The sequence below is a fragment of the Lissotriton vulgaris genome, chromosome 1_1 (assembly GCF_964263255.1).
Source record: "Lissotriton vulgaris chromosome 1_1, aLisVul1.2, whole genome shotgun sequence".
Lineage (NCBI taxonomy): Eukaryota > Metazoa > Chordata > Amphibia > Caudata > Salamandridae > Lissotriton > Lissotriton vulgaris.
This window is the reverse complement of record NC_141685.1, coordinates 1,345,612,715-1,345,634,412: the sequence shown is the minus strand read 5'-3', so window position 1 is coordinate 1,345,634,412 and position 21,698 is coordinate 1,345,612,715. Positions and strand designations below refer to the sequence as shown.

General features: G+C 40.8%; 1 protein-coding gene across 1 annotated transcript in view; it reads left to right on the top strand.

Annotated features, from left to right (window-relative positions):
- The window catches only part of KIF5A (kinesin family member 5A), a 660,796-nt gene that overhangs the window by 241,069 nt on the left and 398,029 nt on the right, over positions 1 to 21,698 (top strand). Inside the window, exon 3 of the mRNA XM_086966580.1 lies at positions 19,708 to 19,781. Within this exon, the coding sequence (XP_086822706.1) occupies positions 19,708 to 19,781 (74 nt within the window). The remainder of the gene's footprint in view (positions 1 to 19,707; positions 19,782 to 21,698) is intronic.

The following is a 21,698-nucleotide window of genomic DNA, read 5'->3' as shown; positions in this document are numbered from 1 at the left end:
TCTACATACATACCATTTTGCAATTCTCAAATAGGGATTCCTTAAAAATCGCTTTTTTAGAATCGAAAAAGTGTATCTTGATACATCTGGCCCCTAGTCTGAGTTAAAGGGTTATTGCTGATATGACAGCAGTAAGTGATGCAGTGCTGCAGATTATCAGTCAAACAGCCATTATCTCAGGTCATGGGCTTGTTGGATGCGGTCGATGGAAGCAAGAGATAATGATGCAGCACTGTGCGTCCTGTACCTTTTGTCTTCCAGTTTCTTGCTGCCTTAAGTTCCTTGTTGAAAGGGAGACCACATGATCCGGCACATTAGTTCTTGCAAAGAAGTGGTAAAAGAAACTGGTGAGGATTATTCCTGGGTCCTGGGGCTGACATATGGGAGTATTTTTTGGAAAACTGAAATAAATGCTTCCTTGGAAAACTATTGTGAATAAATAAGCTGAAGCAACAACTATTAAAAGGAAAACAGAAGTTTGTGTTTTTGTGCAACTGTGGCACACAAAATGATACACCCATCAGCTATTTTGACTTTCATGGTCCACAAAACACAGCACAATATTAGATATGGGTGACAGTAGTAGGACCCAACATGCTCAACATGCAAATGTTGCTGTAATTCGAATGAATCAGTTGTTTTTAATAGTATACCCCATGTACAAAGGCATGAAAAGGGCACACTGATCTCTCCTTTATAAGAGGATTCCAACCCAATCTGTCTGCGCATGAGAGATACAAAACCAAAGAAAAGCATAAAAAACACTCACCCTCTCAAAAAAAGTCCATGGTGCAGTTTTAAAAATTCAATATCCCATAATGTGAATCTGTTTTCATTAAAACTTTAATTAAAGCTGTACATCAGGCATAATGAGGCGAACACATACTCATTCAACGTTGTGTGGCACTAATTAATTTCACTTTTACAAATAGAGACAGGTGTTTGAGACTTTCAGAGAAGATCTGCTAAGCATGTAACTCTAAGCTTTGTAGTGTGGCAAATTGAAATTTAATTAAATACACCGATCTGCAGATGTAAAGACCATCCCTAGCATGAAAAACACGTGTACAATTGTTGGAATGTTTGGAAAGAAGTCTAGTTTTACTACATGCAGAAATAGTGTATTTAATGGTGCTTCTAGGTTTGAAGACAAGGCGTCAATTAAGAATAGCTATTCTTGAGTGTGAACTAACATTAATTCTTTTTTGCTTGCTTGAGAAATTTCTAAATTCGTTTTTTGAATGTTGATTGTCTTTGGTTCTTAGATGTTGCGATGTGCCACAAAATGTAGTGCCTGAAGGTTGAGCCGAAGTTGCCAGGGTTTTGTGAATGACTGCTACATAACCCTGTTTGAGAGTGGCATTGAATGCCCAGGGCTGCCCTAATCTACATCAATTTTTAGGTCTGGCTTGACAGTGCAGCTGTCACTTGACCTTATGAGATCAGCAAAAAGGGGCTTTCAGAGTACTACTTAGAGAGGAGGGGCTTAGGCTTCACCATTATGTTGGTTCCCCTGAGTACAGGATTTGATTAGTCCGAATTTGTGTGCTTCCACAAAAAAGACTGCTTGTATTGCATTTTTAACTTGTGGCAAAGCTTATATTCGAAAGGTCGGGTGGGCTGCCCTGAAAGGCTGGGGGCTCCCCTGCACCTCAGGGACTGCGTTACATCTCATGGTCAGATGGCTAAAAACAAGACGTTCCAAATTTTGGGCAAGAAAGACATTTGGAACATGGGATTATAGTTAGATGGGGTTTATAGATTGGCAGCATGTATTTCTTTATTGGCAGAACCACCAAAGCTTACTTAAAGCAAAGGGGTAGTAACCAGAGCTGTGAGTTGGTGAAGAGAGAGATTAGGCAAGGCATAACTGGATGAGAGAGCCAAGGATTTTACATCTTGGAACAGAAATAGTCAGCCGGTGCACTAGAGAGATTGGTGGATTTCAGGATGGAAAGTAGGAGATAAGGATGGTTTTTAAAAAGAAATGCAACATGTTTGAGATTCGTTTACATTTTTAATGGGCTCTGTAAATTACTTGCTTTGAGCACTTTGTCCATGATGTCACAGCAAATTTGCTTGTATTGAGAAATAAAACAGTTTCATGAGGAAGATGTTTTTTCTCTTTTTTTCCATGCTGTTTGAATTACATTTAAGCTTCTCAGATTTTTGTAGCCTGCTGTTACAAAAAGCCTTTTCCCCACTCCATCATCTGTGGATGTTAGGCTGTGAATATGGCCCTCATTACAAGTTGGGAGCATTAGAATGGGGGTATTTACTACACATGATAAATATCAGTAACTTGGAATGTGGGCCTAACTGTTCAAATCGGTCACCTCTTCACCTCTATCAACAGCTGAAAAGAAAAGTGACCAGTCAACCTTTGCAGTGGCAGGTGCAGCACTGACAACTGTTTAAGTTAGAAATATTTTTTTCTATTAAAATCAGCAAAATATGCAGCAGATGTGGGCTAACGAGACAAGTGCAGTACATTCATATTTATGCAAGAAAGGCATGGCTGTGGAATTGCAGAATTCTAGTGCCCTGCAAATAAAGTCTCTCAGCTTACCAGTTTAGCCATGACCATGAAAGAAAAATTTGGTCAAAGACTCCGGGCTGACGGGGGTGGCGTTTTGCTCAGGCAGAGTTAAGTTGGATGGAAAAGTAGCGTAGAAAGTTTGAATTTTGTCCTGAAAAATTTCGACAACCCCGTGCAGAGGGAAGAGGGAATCACAGTACTATCAAGAGCTGCTGGTTTAGTGAAGCATTGAGCGATTTTGAACAGAGCTTTCGCTGAATTTTCAGCTGATTTAATCTTGTGGGTGAAGTAGTCTCGCATGGTACTTCACTTGAGATTATGGAAGTTTTTAAGGGCCTTTCTGTTGGTGAGTTTGGCTGTAGGGCCATAAGATTGTCTCCAAGCACGCTCCAATTTTTTACATAAACTTTTCTCAGATCGAAGTTTGGAGGAAAGCCAGGGGGCAGATGGTCTCTTCCAAGAGGAGATGACAAGTCTGAGGGAGGCAACTGCATAAAGAGCATTGTCCACCCAACTATTAAAACTTGCTGTATCTTTATCAGCATCACCTGACAGCCAGCAACGGCCGGCAGTGGGAGTACCTGCAGGGTGTTGACGTGGGGAGGGGGAGGGGAAGGGTGGGGGGTAGTAATGTATGGATTACGGAGCTTCCCAGGTAAATAAACATTTAAATGAATATAACGAATTTCGTTGAGTGCACTGAATCCCCAAATGCTATGCAGTGCGAGCAACAAAATTCGTTTTATTTATTTAAATGTTTACTTACCTGTAAAACTCCCTAATCCATACATTACAACCCCCCACCATGCCCCTACCCCTCCCCACTTCACCGCCCAGCAGGTACTCCCATTGCCGGCCGCGGTTGCTGACAGCGTGGGGAGGGGACCGTGAGGAGAGCTGGAGTCATGCTATCTCTTGTGACTTTGCTCCAGTTTCTCCTTCTCTCAGGGCAGTGCTGAGGTCTCATACTGTACTGAGTAGATTTAAAGTTGAATGGTATCAGTAAATGGTCAGACCATGTTAGTGCTAAGGGAGCCTCAACCGTCAGGTTGGGGTCATTAGTAAAAATGACATTGCGTATGTGGCCGGCAGCATGAGTGGGGGCTGTGACGCATTGTGTAAAGTTGAGTCCGCTCAACGTATCTGCAAGTTGATATGCTTTCTCGCATATGTCACTGTCCATGTGGATGTTAAAGTCCCTTGGAATAGTAAAGCTAGTGTATTTTAAAGAGAGGTCTGCTGCTATATTGCAGAAATCTGCTAGATGACAGGTCGGAATGTTAGGAGGTCTATAAACTAGGATCCCGGCCTCTGATAGAGTGGATGAGATTTTTACGCAGAAAGACATGGCCTCCAGGATCCCTATTTGTTCAATCCTTCTGCAGATTTCCCAGCTCTCCCTAAGAATAATAGCCACCCCACCCCCAGTCTTATTGCCACCTCTATTGACACCCGACAACCAGAAACAATCTGGAATGGTCTGGATTTGAGCTCTCCTTGAGCTATATTTCGGTAAGAAACATGAAATCCCATGCGTTAGCCTCCAAGCAGAGCCAGATGTCATCTACATTTTTGGGGAGGGATCTGCAGTTAATCAGGCAGGCCATGATAGTGCTAATATCTCCCTTAGCAGAAATAGCAGGGGAGAGTTGGAAGAGGAGTCATCCTTGTATATCCCGGAACCTGCCCCTAAAGAAAAAGGGCAGCCGCTGCAGGTCATAGGCTGGTTAGCCTTTAAGTGGTCTAGCTCAATAGAGAGCTCACAGGCCTTACTATTCAAACTTAATAGTTGCTTCTTGGACCATACAATATGGCCACCTGACAAGTAACGGGCAGCGTGGCTGGCGCTGGCCACGATCCAGACGCGGCTGACCTGCTGCGCGGCTGCGCTGCTGCCCTGTTTATATGAACACCCATACGCAAAAAGCTAGAGCGCAGCCCAACTGTGCACTGCTTCCGGTGCCACATGGTGACTTTCTGGCATTCAGGAACCACCTCCATCAGAAATGGCTTCCCCCCTCCGAAGCCTCGCAAGAGCAAGGTGAGTACGCTTAAGGAATTCTGCCCCGGGACATGTGCATATTCAATTCAACAGTATTCAGAACAGTGCTTTTAAAATCAGGATGGGTAATAAAAGCATACAATTACAACAGTGCTATTTAAAATATGCAGAACAAGTTTGAAGCATTCAGTAATAAAGCGCTACAACATGCCAGCGTTTAAAAGCGTTAAAAGCATTAAAACGGTAAATGCGGCCGTGTTAGCCCATAGCCTTATGTGATCTGCGCAGCGGCCCCATTTATATGGACACCCATACGCGAGAAGCAAGACCGCGGCCCAACTGTGTGCTGCTTCCGGTGCCATGTGGTGATTTCCTGGCATTCAGGTACAACCTCAATCAGAAATGACATTGGGTAAAGTAATCAGAGTAATCAATGTGTGTCCTCCAATGTCATTTCTGATTGAGAGCAATGTTGTAACATTTGACTTATATAATACCTGCAATAAAAACATATTGAAAAAAAAAATGCGTGTTATCCAATACTTTGGAATGCAGTGAGGTAATCTATGGTTTGTTAAAGGGCAAAGTAATCAGAATAATTTCCTACAATTTAATGCAGACAAGATTATCAGACCAATCACTTTCTGTAGTCAAATTCAAGGTAAAGAAATCAAGTTACTATCTGGAAACTAATATGGGATACAATAGTTAGAGAAATCTGCTGTTGTCATTTGTTGCCGGGCAAGGCAATGAAACTCAACACCAGTACACCGATAATGTTCGCATTAATCAGAGTTTAAGTAATAGTAGTAAGAAATCTTTATTCGGTTAGAAAAATCAGAAAAGAGCACAATACATTTAATTGTGTGCTAAATAAGATCACGTTACAAATAAATCTCTTTCAATAAAAACATGGAAATGACATATCTAAGTCTAAAACATTTAATCAGTATCCATTTTCAAAATCCAGTTGCATTAACAAGCACTAATAAAACCAAACTGACACATTTTCAGTTAATGAACTGACACAAATAGTCAGAATCCCCCAAGTAGCCCTCTCCACTAACCACTGCAGATAGACTAAAAGGCTTGCTCAAAAATGTTGACTGGGAAGCAGATGAGTGACCAGACACGGTTATACAGTATGGTTCTATCACCCCCACACCATACACAGTAGATATAATAAAATATTAACGTGCAAGGTCCAAACTGCTTGTGTCACAGTGCAAATATTTGCCCACCATTTTATCCAGTCTTATAAATCTGTATACTGTGTGGCATACTACTTTTGTTTGTAAGAGCTGTGAGTGTAGTAATGCTGATCTGCAAGCTCTGCTGTTAAGCTTTCTATGCAGAGGGGTGAGGATATTTTTCCTTGGCACCTTATATAAATCGCAGAGAAAGACAAAATGCAACTGTGATTGAGTGGATATAGAATGACAGGGGCAAGCAACAAGATATTTTTTTATCAGAGTAATTTTCTTCTATAGTATAATCTGTGATAAAGTAACACGAGTATTATTTTGTAATGCAACGCAGGGAAAAGTAATCAATCTTCTGTAAAATAGCACAGGCTAAAGCACTTGGGGGAAGACCCTGTAATCTACTACAGAGTAATGAGAAACAATTACCCCTGTAACCTCCAACAGAGCAAGGCGATCACAGTAATCTTTTGTCATATTAATCTTTTGTAACATAATACATGGAAAACCAAGTAATGTTCTGTAACCAAATGCAGGATGAATAGAGTACTTTTCATTAGTTGAATACAGGCATAAGTAGTCAGTGAATATTGTTACTATAGGGCGAAGCACTGTCATTTACCATATTCTGTAATCTAATGCAAAGTAAAGACAACCGAACCTTCTGCATTATAAATGTGGATAAAATAGTGATCAATTTCTGTACTGCATGGTAGATCGATCAACCTATTTATTCGATCTAATTCTCTGTAAACCACATCAAAGACATAATATGTAATAGTGAAAGGATTAAAGGTCATGAAGGGAAACTCTGTTTCGTTTTGAGTTTAAAAACAGTGTGTTATAGTCAGTGTAATCTTTTCTAAATCTAATTCAGAGTAAAGTATCCAGATTAGCCTAATCCTGTAACCCCTCGCGAGGCAAACAAATCTGTGTGGTCCCATTCTGTAATTGCATGTAGGGTAAAGAAATAAATGTAATCAGCTTCTGTGGTCGAGTGAAAGGTCCTGTAATCTTCGTTCTCTCCTTTTACACTCAAATAAATGGTTACATAAAGTCATGTTGCCCTTTTCTGTGTGCTGGTGAAAACAATCATACGAGTTTCATGTGGTCAGAAGAAGGGCATGGAGAGTGCTGTCCTATTGAAACCGAATGCAGGGCCAAGTAAACCATATATATTCCTTCCTTAATCAAATAGATATTCATGTGTTATGTAATCTATGGTTCTCCGATGCATGGTGCTCTTTTTTTTATTAATGGTATTTATACACATACAAACAAAATAACCTGTGTAAAGCTTTCTGTAATCTGATGCTTTTTGCACTGCTCCCGCCCATTCTGCACTTGTTTTGTGTGTGCAGTGCTTTACCTGTTCCATGTAGTCAGCATTTTTGTCCTCGTGCTGTGCCTGTGCTGTGTGCATTAGATCCTTCAACTGCTGCATAGGCAGGCACAAAATAGCACTATCGCCATTATGACGGAAGGCGTAAATGTGAACACGAAAAGCGTCAGAGAACATAGACTAAGTATCAACAGACTTTTCCATCGGGGACACGATGAAATCAAAGGTTGAAGAATCCTTTTACCCAGAGGTCAAAGCAGGCCTCCAAACAATCATCGGATCTCTGATCACTCCGGATCTAATTATAGCTTGCAGCGCGAGCGGGTCTCCAGCCTAGGGCCGTCCATTTAATCCCGGGCACTAATGAGAAACGTGCGTGCGGGTGACTGCCAGACAGCAGCCTGGAAGCTCGTGCCCACAGCACAGTACCAGTGGGCACTGCAGTTTAAAGTCCAAAGGCTTAAAATTACAGCGATTTCAGGGAATAATGGAATCACAAGTTTTAGAGACGGATCCTCTGTGCTACTGTGTAAAAGATCAGCGACTGCTCCTTCTTTGTGGCTGGGTAGAGGGAAGCATAGACAATTTAATTGTATTGTATTGTAATTACATGTATAAGCGCTTACTGCCCCTGACGAGGCGTCGAATCGCTTTTTTGGCGAGTAGCACGCTACTCTGGAACCCATAAAGGATTAGTTGTGAATTAATATAGTGAGATATGAAAGTAATTTGATGGTGGATATGTTAGTCAGTTACTTGGTTTTAGAAGGGTAGCAGGGGGCTGGAAAGAGGTTTGCATTTATATAGCGCCTGCTACCCCGATGAGATGCTGAAGCTCTTTTTTTTTTGGTGAGTAGCACACTACTCAGGAACCCATAAAGGAGTAGAGGTGAATTAGTATAGTGAAATATAAAAGTAATTTGATGGTGGATATGTTAGTTGGTTACTTGGATTGAGAAGGATAGCTGGGGGATAGAATAGGGAAAAAGGTTTGCATTTATTTAGCGCTTGCTACCCCGATGAGGTGTTGAAGCTCTTTTTTTGGCGAGTAGCACGCTAATCCTGAACCCATAAAGGATTAGTGGTGAGTTAGTATAGTGAAATATGAAATTAATTCGAAAGGTGGACATGCTAGTCTGTTATTTCTATTAAAACTCATAGTGGAGGGATAGAAGAGGAAAGGATTTAGACTTATTTTTTTCGGAGGACATAGCATTAAGAGGAGGCTTGGGAAGAGTAAAATGGGTGTGGAAGGGGAAGAGTCAGAGGGAAGGGTTTAGAAAGGCTTGTTTTGGGAGATCGGAATAGTAAAAGAGGTATGAGATGATGCAAGGAGGGTTAGAGTAGGGAAGAGTTTTGAAGGGTTATTTTGGGAATAATAGTAGTGTCATGGAGTTTGGGATTAATGAGGGAGCAGAGGAAGAGGATATATTGATAAAGGGATAGGTGAGAAATGGGATAGTGCATTAGAAAGAGTAGTAAAAAGAGGTTTGAGATGAGTCCGAGAGTTGAGGTAGAGGTAATATTGAGAGAGGTAAAGGGTGAGAAATAGGGTAGTGCATTGGATATGCTGATTTTGTAGAGAAAAGTAATAAATATATCGATCCATAAGTACATGGAAGGTATATAGATGCATAAAGGAAGTAAGTATATGTAGATTAAAGCATCATTAAATAAACCCTGGCTTTCAAGTGTTGTACCTAAAATTAATTTTATTTATTTGTTTTTATATCTATATATATTTTTTGTCATTCAATAGTGAAGCAATTATAGATAAATAGTTATGATAAAAGGTTTGCTTATTTATGCAGTCACTTATATACACGTTATAAACATAAAAAAATGTAAGATCAGTAATATGTACTTTTGTTCAGCAGAACAAATGAATATCTATCTACCTATCTATATATATTTTTATATATCCAATTCACAATCCTGATGCGCACTCTTGATGAGAAATCAGGTACGGACCAGTCCATTAGATTTTCAAAGTGCAGTGCTTTATTTTCCTCCTACAGCAACATGACGGATTTCGACCAGGTTACCCCGGTCTTGATCACATGACATGTTCAAGACCCCATAGTGAATTTATACAGTTGTCGAAATTGGCCCCTCCCAACATTCTCATAGAGCTCAACAACAGACTACAGATCCATGATGTATTAGGCTTCAACATATTCGAAAGACCAGCTATAAATCCTTGCAAACATAATGTCCAAGTGGATCTATTTTCTACTGCTACGAAATAGTAGCAATGTTTATCTACCAAAAACTAAAGTTATGACACAAATGCATATTTGAAATACAGGGCAAGTGCCTATTTCAATGGTAGTGTTGGAATAGCCTATACAATCATCATATTCCATACTGTCTGTTGAAAATAAAATGCAAAGTGCCTGAATATATGCCACAAGCAATTGGGATCACATTTTCAAATAACTGTATAAGTGCAAAGAATATATAGTAAAATAATAAATTATATATCAATTATTACTGCATAATTTATATGCTCAAATAGTGTTAAATGAGCAGCATAGACGGACACTATTAGATTATGTCTTTTAAATATAAAGTGCATATTGCAACAAATTACTAAGTTTTAGCTAGACCACACCAAGCCAAAATGGCTGAGACCTAAAGTGCCAAATCAGAATAGAATATGCAAAAAAACGCAAAGCTCATATATCATAGGGCCCTAATAAGCGGTCCTACTGTTACAGTACTCATAATATTTACAGATTGAACAATAAAGTGCAACGCTTCTCTTTCAACTCAGTCAATGTTCACCCAATCCCCACATCCCACAGTCACCTAATAAAAAGAAAACCAGTAAAACTAGAAACTAGTAAAACCAGCTAAAATCCAATAAAAGCAGGGCATATAAAGGATACATATAAAAACCAATCAAGTTAAAAGTTGCATAAAATTATAATGTTTTCAAAATAGCAGCAGAAAGACATAAAAACAAACCATATACGATAGTCCGAGATCTACATTTCATTTGCACTAGGCATATTGATCAATAAATAAGTGCCTGAGAATTGCCTGCCCCATAAAATGACTTTATAAAAAATTGTACAAATCCTCTGCAGTGTTAAGGCCATTTGGGATCTTCGTGTCTAATTGTAAAATGTATTGGCTCTCTAGTTGGCGCAGCTTCCTTTCCCTATCGCCCCCTCTCTTTGACCAGGGGACTGCGTCTATTACAAAGTATGTATATATATGGCGGTCGATTTCACTTTTAGCCCGAACGGCTGAATGGATTTCCACCAAACTTGGCAAAATTGTAGGGACTGGTAGCCCGATGTGCCTTTGCTATGTCTCATGATGTGTGCTCCAGTGGTTTTTGAGTAATTTAGGTTCAAAAAAATATATATATCTATGGCAGCGCGCCGGTAAGCGCCCCGGGGAGCGCTCCGGGCGCGCCACGCGAGGTGCGCCACGCGAGGTGCGCACGGAAAGCTGATTGGCTCTCGGGTGTCTGTAAGCATTCGAAACAGTCCGGAGCGGCCGCCATCTTGTGTCTCGGTAAAATCGAGACACAAGTGGTGGCTAAAACAAAGGGGGAAATGACCATAAGGCGTCAGGGATAGACCCCCTCTGACCCCCTAGGTTTGATGTGGGGGCTATAAAAGGGCCCCGCGGGGCATTTCAAATATTCTTTTTTTCGTTTTGCGCGGGGGGAGCGCCCGGTACGCGCACCGGGGAGCGGACCGGGGAGCGTACTATGAGGAAAAAAGAATGACAGAGTTTTTAAAAAATGAAGCCTTTTTTTAGAAATTGGAGGTAGTTCTAAAAAGAACTTTTTTTTCTTCTTTTTGTTGTTTTATATTTTTTTGTGTTTTTTGAACATTTTGTACTTTTTTTGGCTTTTCAAAACAGTTTTATATTTTTTTTGTATTTTTTTAGGGGGAGAAACAAAAAAAAGGGAATTGAAACTGGCTCAACTGAAGCAAAAAAACAAAAAACCCAAAAATTACTTCTTTTTGGGGCACTTGTGATTGTCACCTGCAAGGACGATGAGCTTTACGCTCTTTTCACCATAGGCGATAAGCTTGCCACATGCAGTACAAGTGATTTTAAAATCAGCAAATCGTGGCTGAATACAAGGCATCATCTCTGATGTTTCTGGTCCCGATGAAGTGGGTTCGTTTCTTTGGGAGGTGGTCCTTGAAGACTGAGGGAGGTTACTGGCCAGTTCCCTGAGCTCTGCACGAGAATAGTTGTTAGGGTGCATACGGGTCATATGTTGAATCATGGTATTGTTACCAAAGGAATATTTTTTGTTTGGGTTGCCCCTTGACAGTTGTTCCTTACAGATTAGGCAAGTTACCTTGGCCGCATTCACTTTTTTCTTGCCCTCTGGGAGTGAAAAAAACTCCCATACAATGTGTGACTTGGGCTTGTATGGGGTATTTTGTTCAGGCAGCCATCTTCCACCATCCTCCTCTTCCTCTTCCTCCTCCTCCTCTTGTTGACCACCAATGTCATCTTGAGCTGGTCCTCTTGGTGGTTGTGGTGGTGGTGGTGGGGCAGATGCACCAGCTGCTGCTGCTACTGAAGCCATTATAAAGATCAAAAAGGTACAGAGAGGTACAAACAGGTCTTCCTAAGTCAAAGGACAAAGTCAGAATAAGGAAAAAAGGTGGGGTCTTTCATCATTTGAAAAAAAAAACTGTCCTGAACCAATGAGAAGTGTTATTTTCAGGTCACAAGACCAGGGGCTTCATCATTATGAAACCAAAACTGTTATGAACCAATGAAAAGTGTTATTTTCAGGTCACATGACCCGACGCGCTTACGCTACGCGCCCCCAGGCGCGCCCCGGGTCGCGTCGCGTAAGCGCATCAGATGTTTACGTTGCGCGATCGTATTCGCTCGAGTACTTCCGGGTGCGCTTAAGCCGTGCGTGTCACACGGACGCGGCTACGCGATACGTCACGGGACGCTCCCCGGTACGCGCCCTGGGGCGCTTCATAATACTACGCTTTCCGGGGCGCTCATTGGGCGCGCACCGGGAGCGCTCCGAGAAAAAAAAATATATATACAAACAAAAAAATTGGCTAAATTGTAGAAACTGGTAGCCCGATGTGCCTTTGCTATGTCTAAAGATATATGCTCCAGTGGTTTTTACGAAAATTAACTTTGAAAAAATATATATTGGGCTACATTGGGCTATATATATGTTAGAGCCCAAATGTAGCCCAATGTAGCCCAAAGATGGCCACCAGAGACAAAAAAAATCAAATGTAGCCCAAATATCAGCCAGATGTAGCCCAACTATAGCCCAATGACAGAATGTCCCAGAGTGTTCTAAAGAACAACTAGAGCGCTAACAGTCTTACTTATAAACTGAGACTTATAGTTAGGAATTAGCATTTAAAAAACCTATGAAATTCACTGAAAAAAACATAGGTTTCACACCAGTTATTGTTAGGATTTAGCATTAAAAAAACCTATGAAATTCACTGAAAAAACCATAGGTTTCACACCAGTTATAGTTAGCTGGAAATTTTACTGACATAAAACCAATGAAATTCCACGTTATAGTTAGTTGGACTCACTATAACTTGCGCGTGTAATGCACTGCTGATGACATCACATATTACATCACTCATGACATGGTCAGTGACATCACTCATGACATCACTGATGACACTATCCTTGCGACAAAGTGACAGACCTCCTTTCACTGTAAAGTAACCCTTGAAACACATATTCAAAAATAGAAACTAACATTTTCAAAAAAGTGGATATACCCATACCAGTTACAACAACCAATTCAGTAATTCCACCATCTATATACACATCCACTCATTCACCAACAGTTCTATATAGTCACTCATACATATACTCACTCATCATATGTAGTGATACACCTATACATCCTGTTACACACCGACAATCATCAAAAGGTTACTCACACACATACTCACACATGCAAATAAACTAATAAACATCCATTTATTTACATATACAGATATACACACACTTCCACCTTACTTCTAAGGAAACTTACACATACTTACTCTCTTAAACAATCACTTATAGAAACACATACTTATTTAAACAGAAACTCTTTCAATCTCTCACTCTCACATATACTGACTTATATATCAATACTCACATATACTACATTAAAACATATGTCGTTACTGATAAAGACACTAGTTGAGGCAGGTATTCATTTACTAACACACACATATACACTCTCATCCACCCATACAGTCCTGCACATATGCTGTCTTCAAAAAACATACAAACAGTGAGTTAGTCATTGATGCATCTATCTGCAAAGTAACATCCCCACCAAACCATACAGACACTCATACTGATAATAAAAAAACATCTAATAACCCATATACACACACATGTAGCTACTCACCAAACCATGCAGCCACTTATACACAAAGTGAAACACTGATACATATATTTAAATATTTAAACATTATTCGCTAATATATGTATTCACTAAGATACACTTAATAAGGCAGTTAACCAATCAATTCTTTTAAAAACAAACATCCATTTACACACTTATTTAACCATTTATTCTTCCATCGTCCTTTACAAATACATATATAAAACATATATATTTTTCAGAAACACACACATTCACTGGATGGTGTCATCAGTGATGTCATGAGTGATGTCACTGACCATGTCATGAGTGATGTAATATGTGATGTCATCAGCAGTGCATTACACGCGCAAGTTATAGTGAGTCCAACTAACTATAACGTGGGATTTCATTGGTTTTATGTCAGTAAAATTTCCAGCTAACTATAACTGGTGTGAAACCTATGGTTTTTTCAGTGAATTTATTAGTTTTTTTTAATGCTAATTCCTAACTATAACTGGTGTGAAACCTATGGTTTTTTCAGTGAATATATATATATATATATATATATACACATTAAACAATTATTTTACACGTTTATACAAAGCAATACGCATATATAGGTACATATCTGTTATGTTATGTTATGTTATGTTAAGCAGACTTCTATAGCGCACAGCTGCCCCAGCAAAGGGGCGTCCCGGCGCTTAGGATAGGCAGAAGAAACATAACACTACACAGAACAACTGAAAAACCAGAGGGAAGAAATCCTAGCATTCAGAGGGGAACAGAAAGGTTTCGATAGCCTTCCTGAACTTAAGTAAGTCATCTAAGGCACAAATATGGCATGGAAGTGAATTCCAGAGTTTTGCGGCCAAAACACGAAAGGAACGTCCACCCACTCTGCAAAGCTTGAAACGTGGAACAACGACCAGATTTTGACCAAGAGACCTCAGAAAGCGAGATGGAATGTAAGGGGTAAGAAGATTCTCAAGAATCCGAGGGGAGGACAGTTTGAGAATCTTAAAGGAGAGACAAAGGGTCTTAAAGTCAATCCTTTGCGCCATCGGTAGCCAGTGAAGTGCACAAATTGTTCCTTTTGCGGAGCAAAACCTTGGTAAGCCTACCAAGGCCCTGGCCGCAGCATTCTGTGCACGTTGTAACCGGGCAATTTCCGCTTGATTAGCCCCTAACAAGAGGGAACTGGCATAATCAAGTCGGGACAAGATAGTTAGACATCTATAGTTCAAATAAATGCTTATATACAGAGGGATATGCCGCATATTTTTGTTTGTTTATGATGCTTTTGTGGGGAAGAGCCAATTCTTGAGTAGTTTTCTGAAGATAAAGTGATTATCTGATTATCTGTAGATCTTATGTTGGTGGGTAAAAAGTTCCATAGTTTGGCTGCTTGAATAGAGAAGGATGTGCCACTGATGGGTTTTTACTGGTATCTAGGGATTTTGAGGGGAGTTGCCATTCTAGAGCGGAGGTTCCTTTGTTGAATGTGTTTGGTGATTTTTTTTCCTGACGAAGAGCAGTCCTTTTCCATGTATCGCTTTCTGGGTGATAAAAATAGCTTGAATGTGGATCTTCTGGCAACCGGTAACCAATGCAGGGTTTTCAAGACAGGGGAGATGTGGTCTTGTGGTTTTATATGTAAGAGTAGTCTGGAAGCCAAGTTCTGAATCCATTGTAGTCTTTTCCTGGCCGTTAAAGGTGATCTGTGGTAGAGGTTATTGGCGTAATCGAGTTTGGACAGAACAAGGGAGATGGTAGCTTGGTCCTTGTGTGGAAATCCCAAAATGGGGAAGATCGGTCACAGAGTTTTTATAGTAACAAAGCTTGATCTTGCTACTTTGTCCACTTGGGCATGTATCGATAGCTTGGAGTCCATGGCCATTGCGAGGTTTCTTACTTCCTTGGATACTTGTGCGACTTACTGGGCTTCCTGGGGCGCAATTTATCACTCAACTGATGGGTCCCGATCTCGCTAGATCCGCAACTCGGTTTTTATAGTAACAAAGCTTGACCTTTCTAGATTGTCCACTTGGGCATTTATCGATAGCTTGGAGTCCATGGTCATTGTGAGGTTTCTTACTTCCTTCAATACTTTGGTGACTTACTTGGCTTCCTGGGACGCAATTTATCACTCAACTGCTGGGTCCGGATCTCGCCAGATCTGCAACTCGCTGCTGGAACAACGCCTCTGCAGGCTACCTAGAGCTACTTAGAGTAAAAGAGTAGAGCAGAGGGTACCAGAGTAACTTGTGTTGAGATATATAGGGAGCCAATGCCTTGTGGAAGCATGCATTTCTTATATTAAATGCATTAAGCATACTTTGCGCTAGTGTGTCAGACCTTGGCTCAAGGAAGCAGTGGGTTACTGAGAGGAGATAGTGGGAGACGGCTTATTCTGTTTGTGCCTTGAAGAAGGCTTTGTTAGAAAGACAAAAACTCTTTTGAATTATCCTTTTCTTGCATTTATTTATTTATTTATACTATTATATAGCGCAGGACTCGACCCCCGTAGGGGTATCTCCGCGCTTGCGCATGTATTTATTAATTAAATTAGTCCCATTTTGTGGGGTTTCTCTGTATGCCTACATTAATTTTTATTTTGCCCAGGCTAGGGATTTGAGCACCCTGGGAACATGGAGCTGCAAAAGTTATTTCTAAGGGAATTCTCAGTCCAACAGCCTCAGCAGTTGGCATGTGTCTCAAAACAGTTAGCAATGCTGTGTCCAAAGTCCTTAAATGCGAATTCAAATACCTAAACAAGTGGTACAGCTGCAGTCCAGCAACACTCTCAAAGCATGCAGGAACTACGTCCCCAAACAGATGTCTGGAGGAATGTGAGTCAACCTTTGGTTCAGTAGTGGAGAGGAACACCTCTACACTTACTATCTTCCTTCCCAGTGAGATAAACCCTTGGCACGAGTAAATTTACACCCCTTTAAAAAGAATTTTGCTTGGTCTCGGTCTTCCTTGCTGGATTGTGACTTGACTGTGGGGCTGTTACACTGTGAACAGTATGCTCAAAACTGCGTTCTGCGTACAAGGGAAGAACGATGAAGAGGCAGATACATTGAGGTTGATCCTTCACACGCATTGAGGTGGGGACCAGTTGTATATCCCTGCTGAGAGTCTTGTGGGCTTAGAGTTTTCTGGAAATAGACATTTTCACATTATAAAACAATTAGTGGGTAGATCCTGGTTAGGAGCAGGAGAGCTGTCCTTGGCAAATGTTCCCCTTCTATACTGAGTGGGGAATTTGCTTCATGTATTTCCCTCCCTCTAAAATTACTAGTGATTTCACAAATCCAGGATCATACTGATTGCCTCATGTTGCCTTCGTCAATTTCGGTTATCGGAACTCATACTCCTTTTTCTATGTGCCAAGCCTGGCCAGTGTAGTCGATTATCCACACCTTGGTACCATTACTAAGTTTGAGAGCTTGGTCCCTGATAACCTAGCACATACATTTAAATATCTCTTATCATAACATCACCATCATTTGTTGTGTTAGAAATAATTCAGCCAGTGCTTAATGTTCTGCCTCCTAGACTTAGAAATATAACTCCGTTTTAAAGTTTAATTAAAATATGTGTTATCATTCGAATACCTATTTTCCTGGTGCATTAAACTTGATAGATTCTTCCAAGCACTGCCTTTCAAAACATTGGGACAGTTGCAGAATGCACAGTGACACCTTCATCTTTGAAAAGGAAGCCGCATGGCATCTCTTCAATAGACTTGAATATGTCCATCCTTCAATTCAAATTCTTATTTAGCCCTGTGTAGGATTTTTTGAGCCCTCAGAAGACGGTGCAGAAGAAGTGATTTCTAAAGCCATTTCCAGCGCTACATTAACAACTAACTCAACAAAATTCTACCCAACAGACCAGCCTCCTTAATGAGAAGTAGTTTTGTCCTCTTTAGTGAATAAACCATTTTAGCCAATGGTTTTGTGTGCCATAGATTGCTGACCCAAAAAACTGGCTCTTTGGTGCTATGGCCTCTGCAAGGTCAAACGGCGACCTTAAGGCTCTTTCCTAAAAAAATTGTAACAAAGTCTCAGTTATTTTTGTTCATCGGATGTTTACTTCTTTTAACCAATTTTTCTTAGAAAATGTCACTGACACAGGAATAACTCTTCTTGTTTTAAGCCACACGACCTAGGTTTCCCTTACCAAGATCACACAATATTGACCTTTGCAGAACTTTCAAATACTGCCATAAAGGAACAGCTCCTTTCAGAGTTTCATATCATCTGTGATGGTCATCTTTGCTACAAGCTAATATTGTAATGGATAGTATCATATCTTTAAACATCGTATTAAGCTAGTTTATGCCCCCAGTAATAGCTGTGATTCAATCTTGCATTTTTAAACAAGCATGTTAAGAACAGGGATGGGACTGTTTGGATACTTGAGCCGAGGGAAGCTTGAGAATAGGAAATCCTGAAAGTTGTAAAGTGATTTGTGAGCTTAAAGCCCAGCCACTTAATAGATCTATTCATCATCTTGGCTAAGCTGCTTTCTAGGATGGATTCTTAACCTGTTATGATAGTGGATGTGGCAATTCCTGATGGGGACCCACATCTGCTTTCCATTTATTTGAAGGTTGCAGTCTTTAGTCACTGTATTGGCAGGGGCAAACTGAAGAGCCCGTGCATGCCAGGCAGAGCCAAAGCTACATTAAGGAGAGGCGTTGGACTAACGGCTAGGGCGGTCGACCTCGAATCTGGGGAACTGGATTCGAGTCTCGACAATGACGCTGAACATCCTGTGATTCTGGGCAAATCACTTCATCTCCCTGTGCCTAACAAAAATGAATGTGTGTCCTCATGTAATGTAACTGGTGCTATGTAAAGCGCTCTGATACCCGATTCGGGTCAAGTTCGCGATATATAAAACTCTGCAAAAAAACAAAAAAAATTGGCATCAGCTTAGAGTGTCAAAAGCAGTAGGGTGGCACACTGTCCTTAGAAGCATGAAGATTGATCTATCGCTAGGAGAGGGGCAAGGAAAATGTATTTTATAGAACATTCCATAAATCCTAGCAACAACACTGACACCACAGCCTAGAAAGGAAGTCCTCCTGCTCCACATCGCCTGCAGACCCCTAGCACCTCATGGAGTATTCCAAGTGAGGGAGAAAACGCCTTCTGCCACCATCACTATGTGATGGGACTGGTGAGCTTGAGATAAGGTTGGAGAGCATGAGAAACCTCTTTCAATCAAGGCATGTCAAGGCTTGCATGGGGAAGACCCCCGTTGGATAACCAAGCCCCTGGCAGTGCCTTGGTTTAGGAGTGGGTAATCCGGTCAGAGTGTCTGGGGAGGTCTGTGGGGCTAAGCCCAGGAAACATCATTTACATTGCAAGCCATCACAACATGGTTGTTACAACGACTGCTTTGTTACATCGCGAACCATAACAAGGCAAGTCGTTACAACGACTTGCTGTAAGGGGCAGAAGGTGTTGGATTTAAAATCAAACAACTTTGCTACTGTTGCACAGACTGGAGTTGGAATAGTAAATTATACTATGCCAACATCCAGCGCCCCCTACAGCAAGTCATTGTAACGACTTGCGTTGTAATGGTATGCGATGTAACAATGCAGTTGTTGTAACGACTGCGTTGTAATGGCATGCGATGTATTGCATGTGTTGTAACGTCGCCTATTCGGCCATGTGTGGTGCATGGCTTAGACCAAGGCTGGGCTGGAGTACTTTTACACCTGATTTGTCACCCCTAGGGTTGCGGTAACTTGAGAAGTGTATTTTGTGAATTGAAATTGTCATACTCATTTAGGGGTGTATGTTTAGTAGTTTTCTGCCCCCTCCCAAATCCCACTTCTCAAAAGCCCTCTTACTTAGTAGTAAATATTCCCCATTTCTTGCCTCTTGCCTTTGTCCCTCCCACGCATACTATCAAAACGTATATCTAAGTTTGTGGAATTATTCATAAATGTGGTGAAGATCTCTGCCCAGAAAAGATATTCGAGGCAGAGAGCCCAAGTCCTAGGTTTCTGAACTGTATTTTGTAGTACATGAGTAGTTAGTCTACTTTGCGTACTACAAACTGCAGCTTGTGAATGGTGTGCAATGTGTTAGCTCAATGTTGTCTCATATCGGGTCTTTTTTTTATTATAAGGCATCAGAGAACAAAACTGCCTTTGATGTGTTAACACCTGGACTGAACATCACAGGCTGTGTGTATTTTTTATAGGCCTTTGGTGAAGGTGTTCACTCTTTTCTTTTCTTTATCTTCCAGATGTGCTTGCAGGATACAATGGCACCATATTTGCCTATGGACAGACTGCTTCTGGAAAGACACACACCATGGAGGTAAAGGCTTTCTGAAAAAGTCCCACTACTGAATCAAATGGCTGAACCCTCGATCGCATTTGCACTAATGATTAATAATTGTATTATTATTACTATCATTATTTTTAATATTATTATCACTGTCGTAAATCTTTGTTCATGACCCCCAGGCCCTCTTTTAGAATGGGTCGGCTGATTTTCAGTAATTCCATGATTTCGTCAGGCCCTCATGTAGACTGGGTCAGCTGATTTACAGTAATATCATGAGTGTGATGAATGGTGATTGCAAGTTGTATTTGAGATAGTACAGTGAAAATCAACATAAAAGTGGGATAACGTGTAAATAGTATTTCAACACGTTTCACCATACACAGTTAGCATTCATTGTTTCCATTGCTAATGGGCAGTTTTGTACATATTAGTAATAAATTCATATCTCTATTTCTGGTTGCACCTTTACCTTCAAATTCACCTAAAGATTCATCTTCCAAGACGCTAGAACGGTTATGGAAACTTTAAATAGATCTCATGTTCCAGCAGATGGTGCCTTGGCTCCATTTCCTTCCCAGTTGAGACGCCTTGGACCATATTTTGTGCCACCCGCAATATTGATGCCAGTTTCTGTTTTTCCAAACCCTTTGAGGAGGATCTAGAGTTCTTTCCTTGGATTTTTATATTTGCAATGACAGTGATTTTATTTTCGGTGCTCAGTTTGCACCTATTCTTGCTATGAACTTCCTACTTGACCTTCTCTCATTTTCCTCTGGTGATCGGTTAAATGTCTTTAAAGGTCCACGAGGATCAAGGTGGCTGTTGCCTAACCTGGTCCGAATTCCAGAATAATTTTGAAAACTCGGCTCCACGCTCGGGTCTTATTTCTGGTGATTCTTTCACCTCTTTTCTCCAAAGAAGCATTTCCCCTTCTAGTCCTGCTCCCACTCCAGGGGCAGGAATCTTTGTTGGTGGCCTCGCTTTTCGACTTTGACCATACCCAGTGCTGCTACATGGTTTTTTGGCCCTCTTGCCACCCAGTGCTGATCAGGTCACATGACAGTGGTCACACACATGTTTTTGGTGATGATATTCAGCCCTCCATTGGGTCTCTTTAGTGTGTGAATGTAAATATTAATCCGTATTTGTAAAGTGCAAACTACTCCCCCTTACGGGTCTCAAGGCGCTGGGGGCCGTCGTGGAAATTAAGTGAGCTATTGCCCAGAGTCACATGGTGCTGAGCTGAGCTGCTGCCGGAGTTGGGGATCGAACCGTAAATCCTGTGCTCCGAAGTCAGCTGCCCTGGCCGCTGCATCACACCTCTCCTCTGATGCCCAAGGTGCTTCAGGTGTTTCAACCTCTTCACTGCTGGTTGCTCTTACCCCAGTGGCAGTTGAAATTCCTGCTCTTGTTGATGCTGGTTTCACCTCATTGACTTTGGTTCTGCCGCTAGAGGCCTTGCTGATGATTAGGGCGACTTTGCGGCTGGCATTGGTGCCGGGTATGGTATTATCTTTGACCTTGCTTCTTGAATAAAGCAATATCTTTATTCGATTATAAATATAAGCATAAAAGAGCAAACCAATATTTCAAAATACAGATGATACTTCCATTAACAATTTTAAAAAACATGCTTAAAAAACAAACAAAAAAAGACAAGGTGAAAGATAATACAAAATATCAAAATCGCTCCCACTTCAATGGAGAACACTCAATATCACAGTATAATCAAAAACAAACCAATAGCAGCTACGAAAGTGCATCCAGAGGAGCATAACAGAGACAATACATTGTATTAAAAAAGCAATTGAATCACGCCAATAAAGTGCATTTTCATGAAGACCCCCACAAAATGACAAACATCTTAATTCGGGAGCATTCGAATATAAAAATAACGAATTTTTAAGAATTGGCAATACAAAGTTTTACCTAAATTCTTTATAAAAT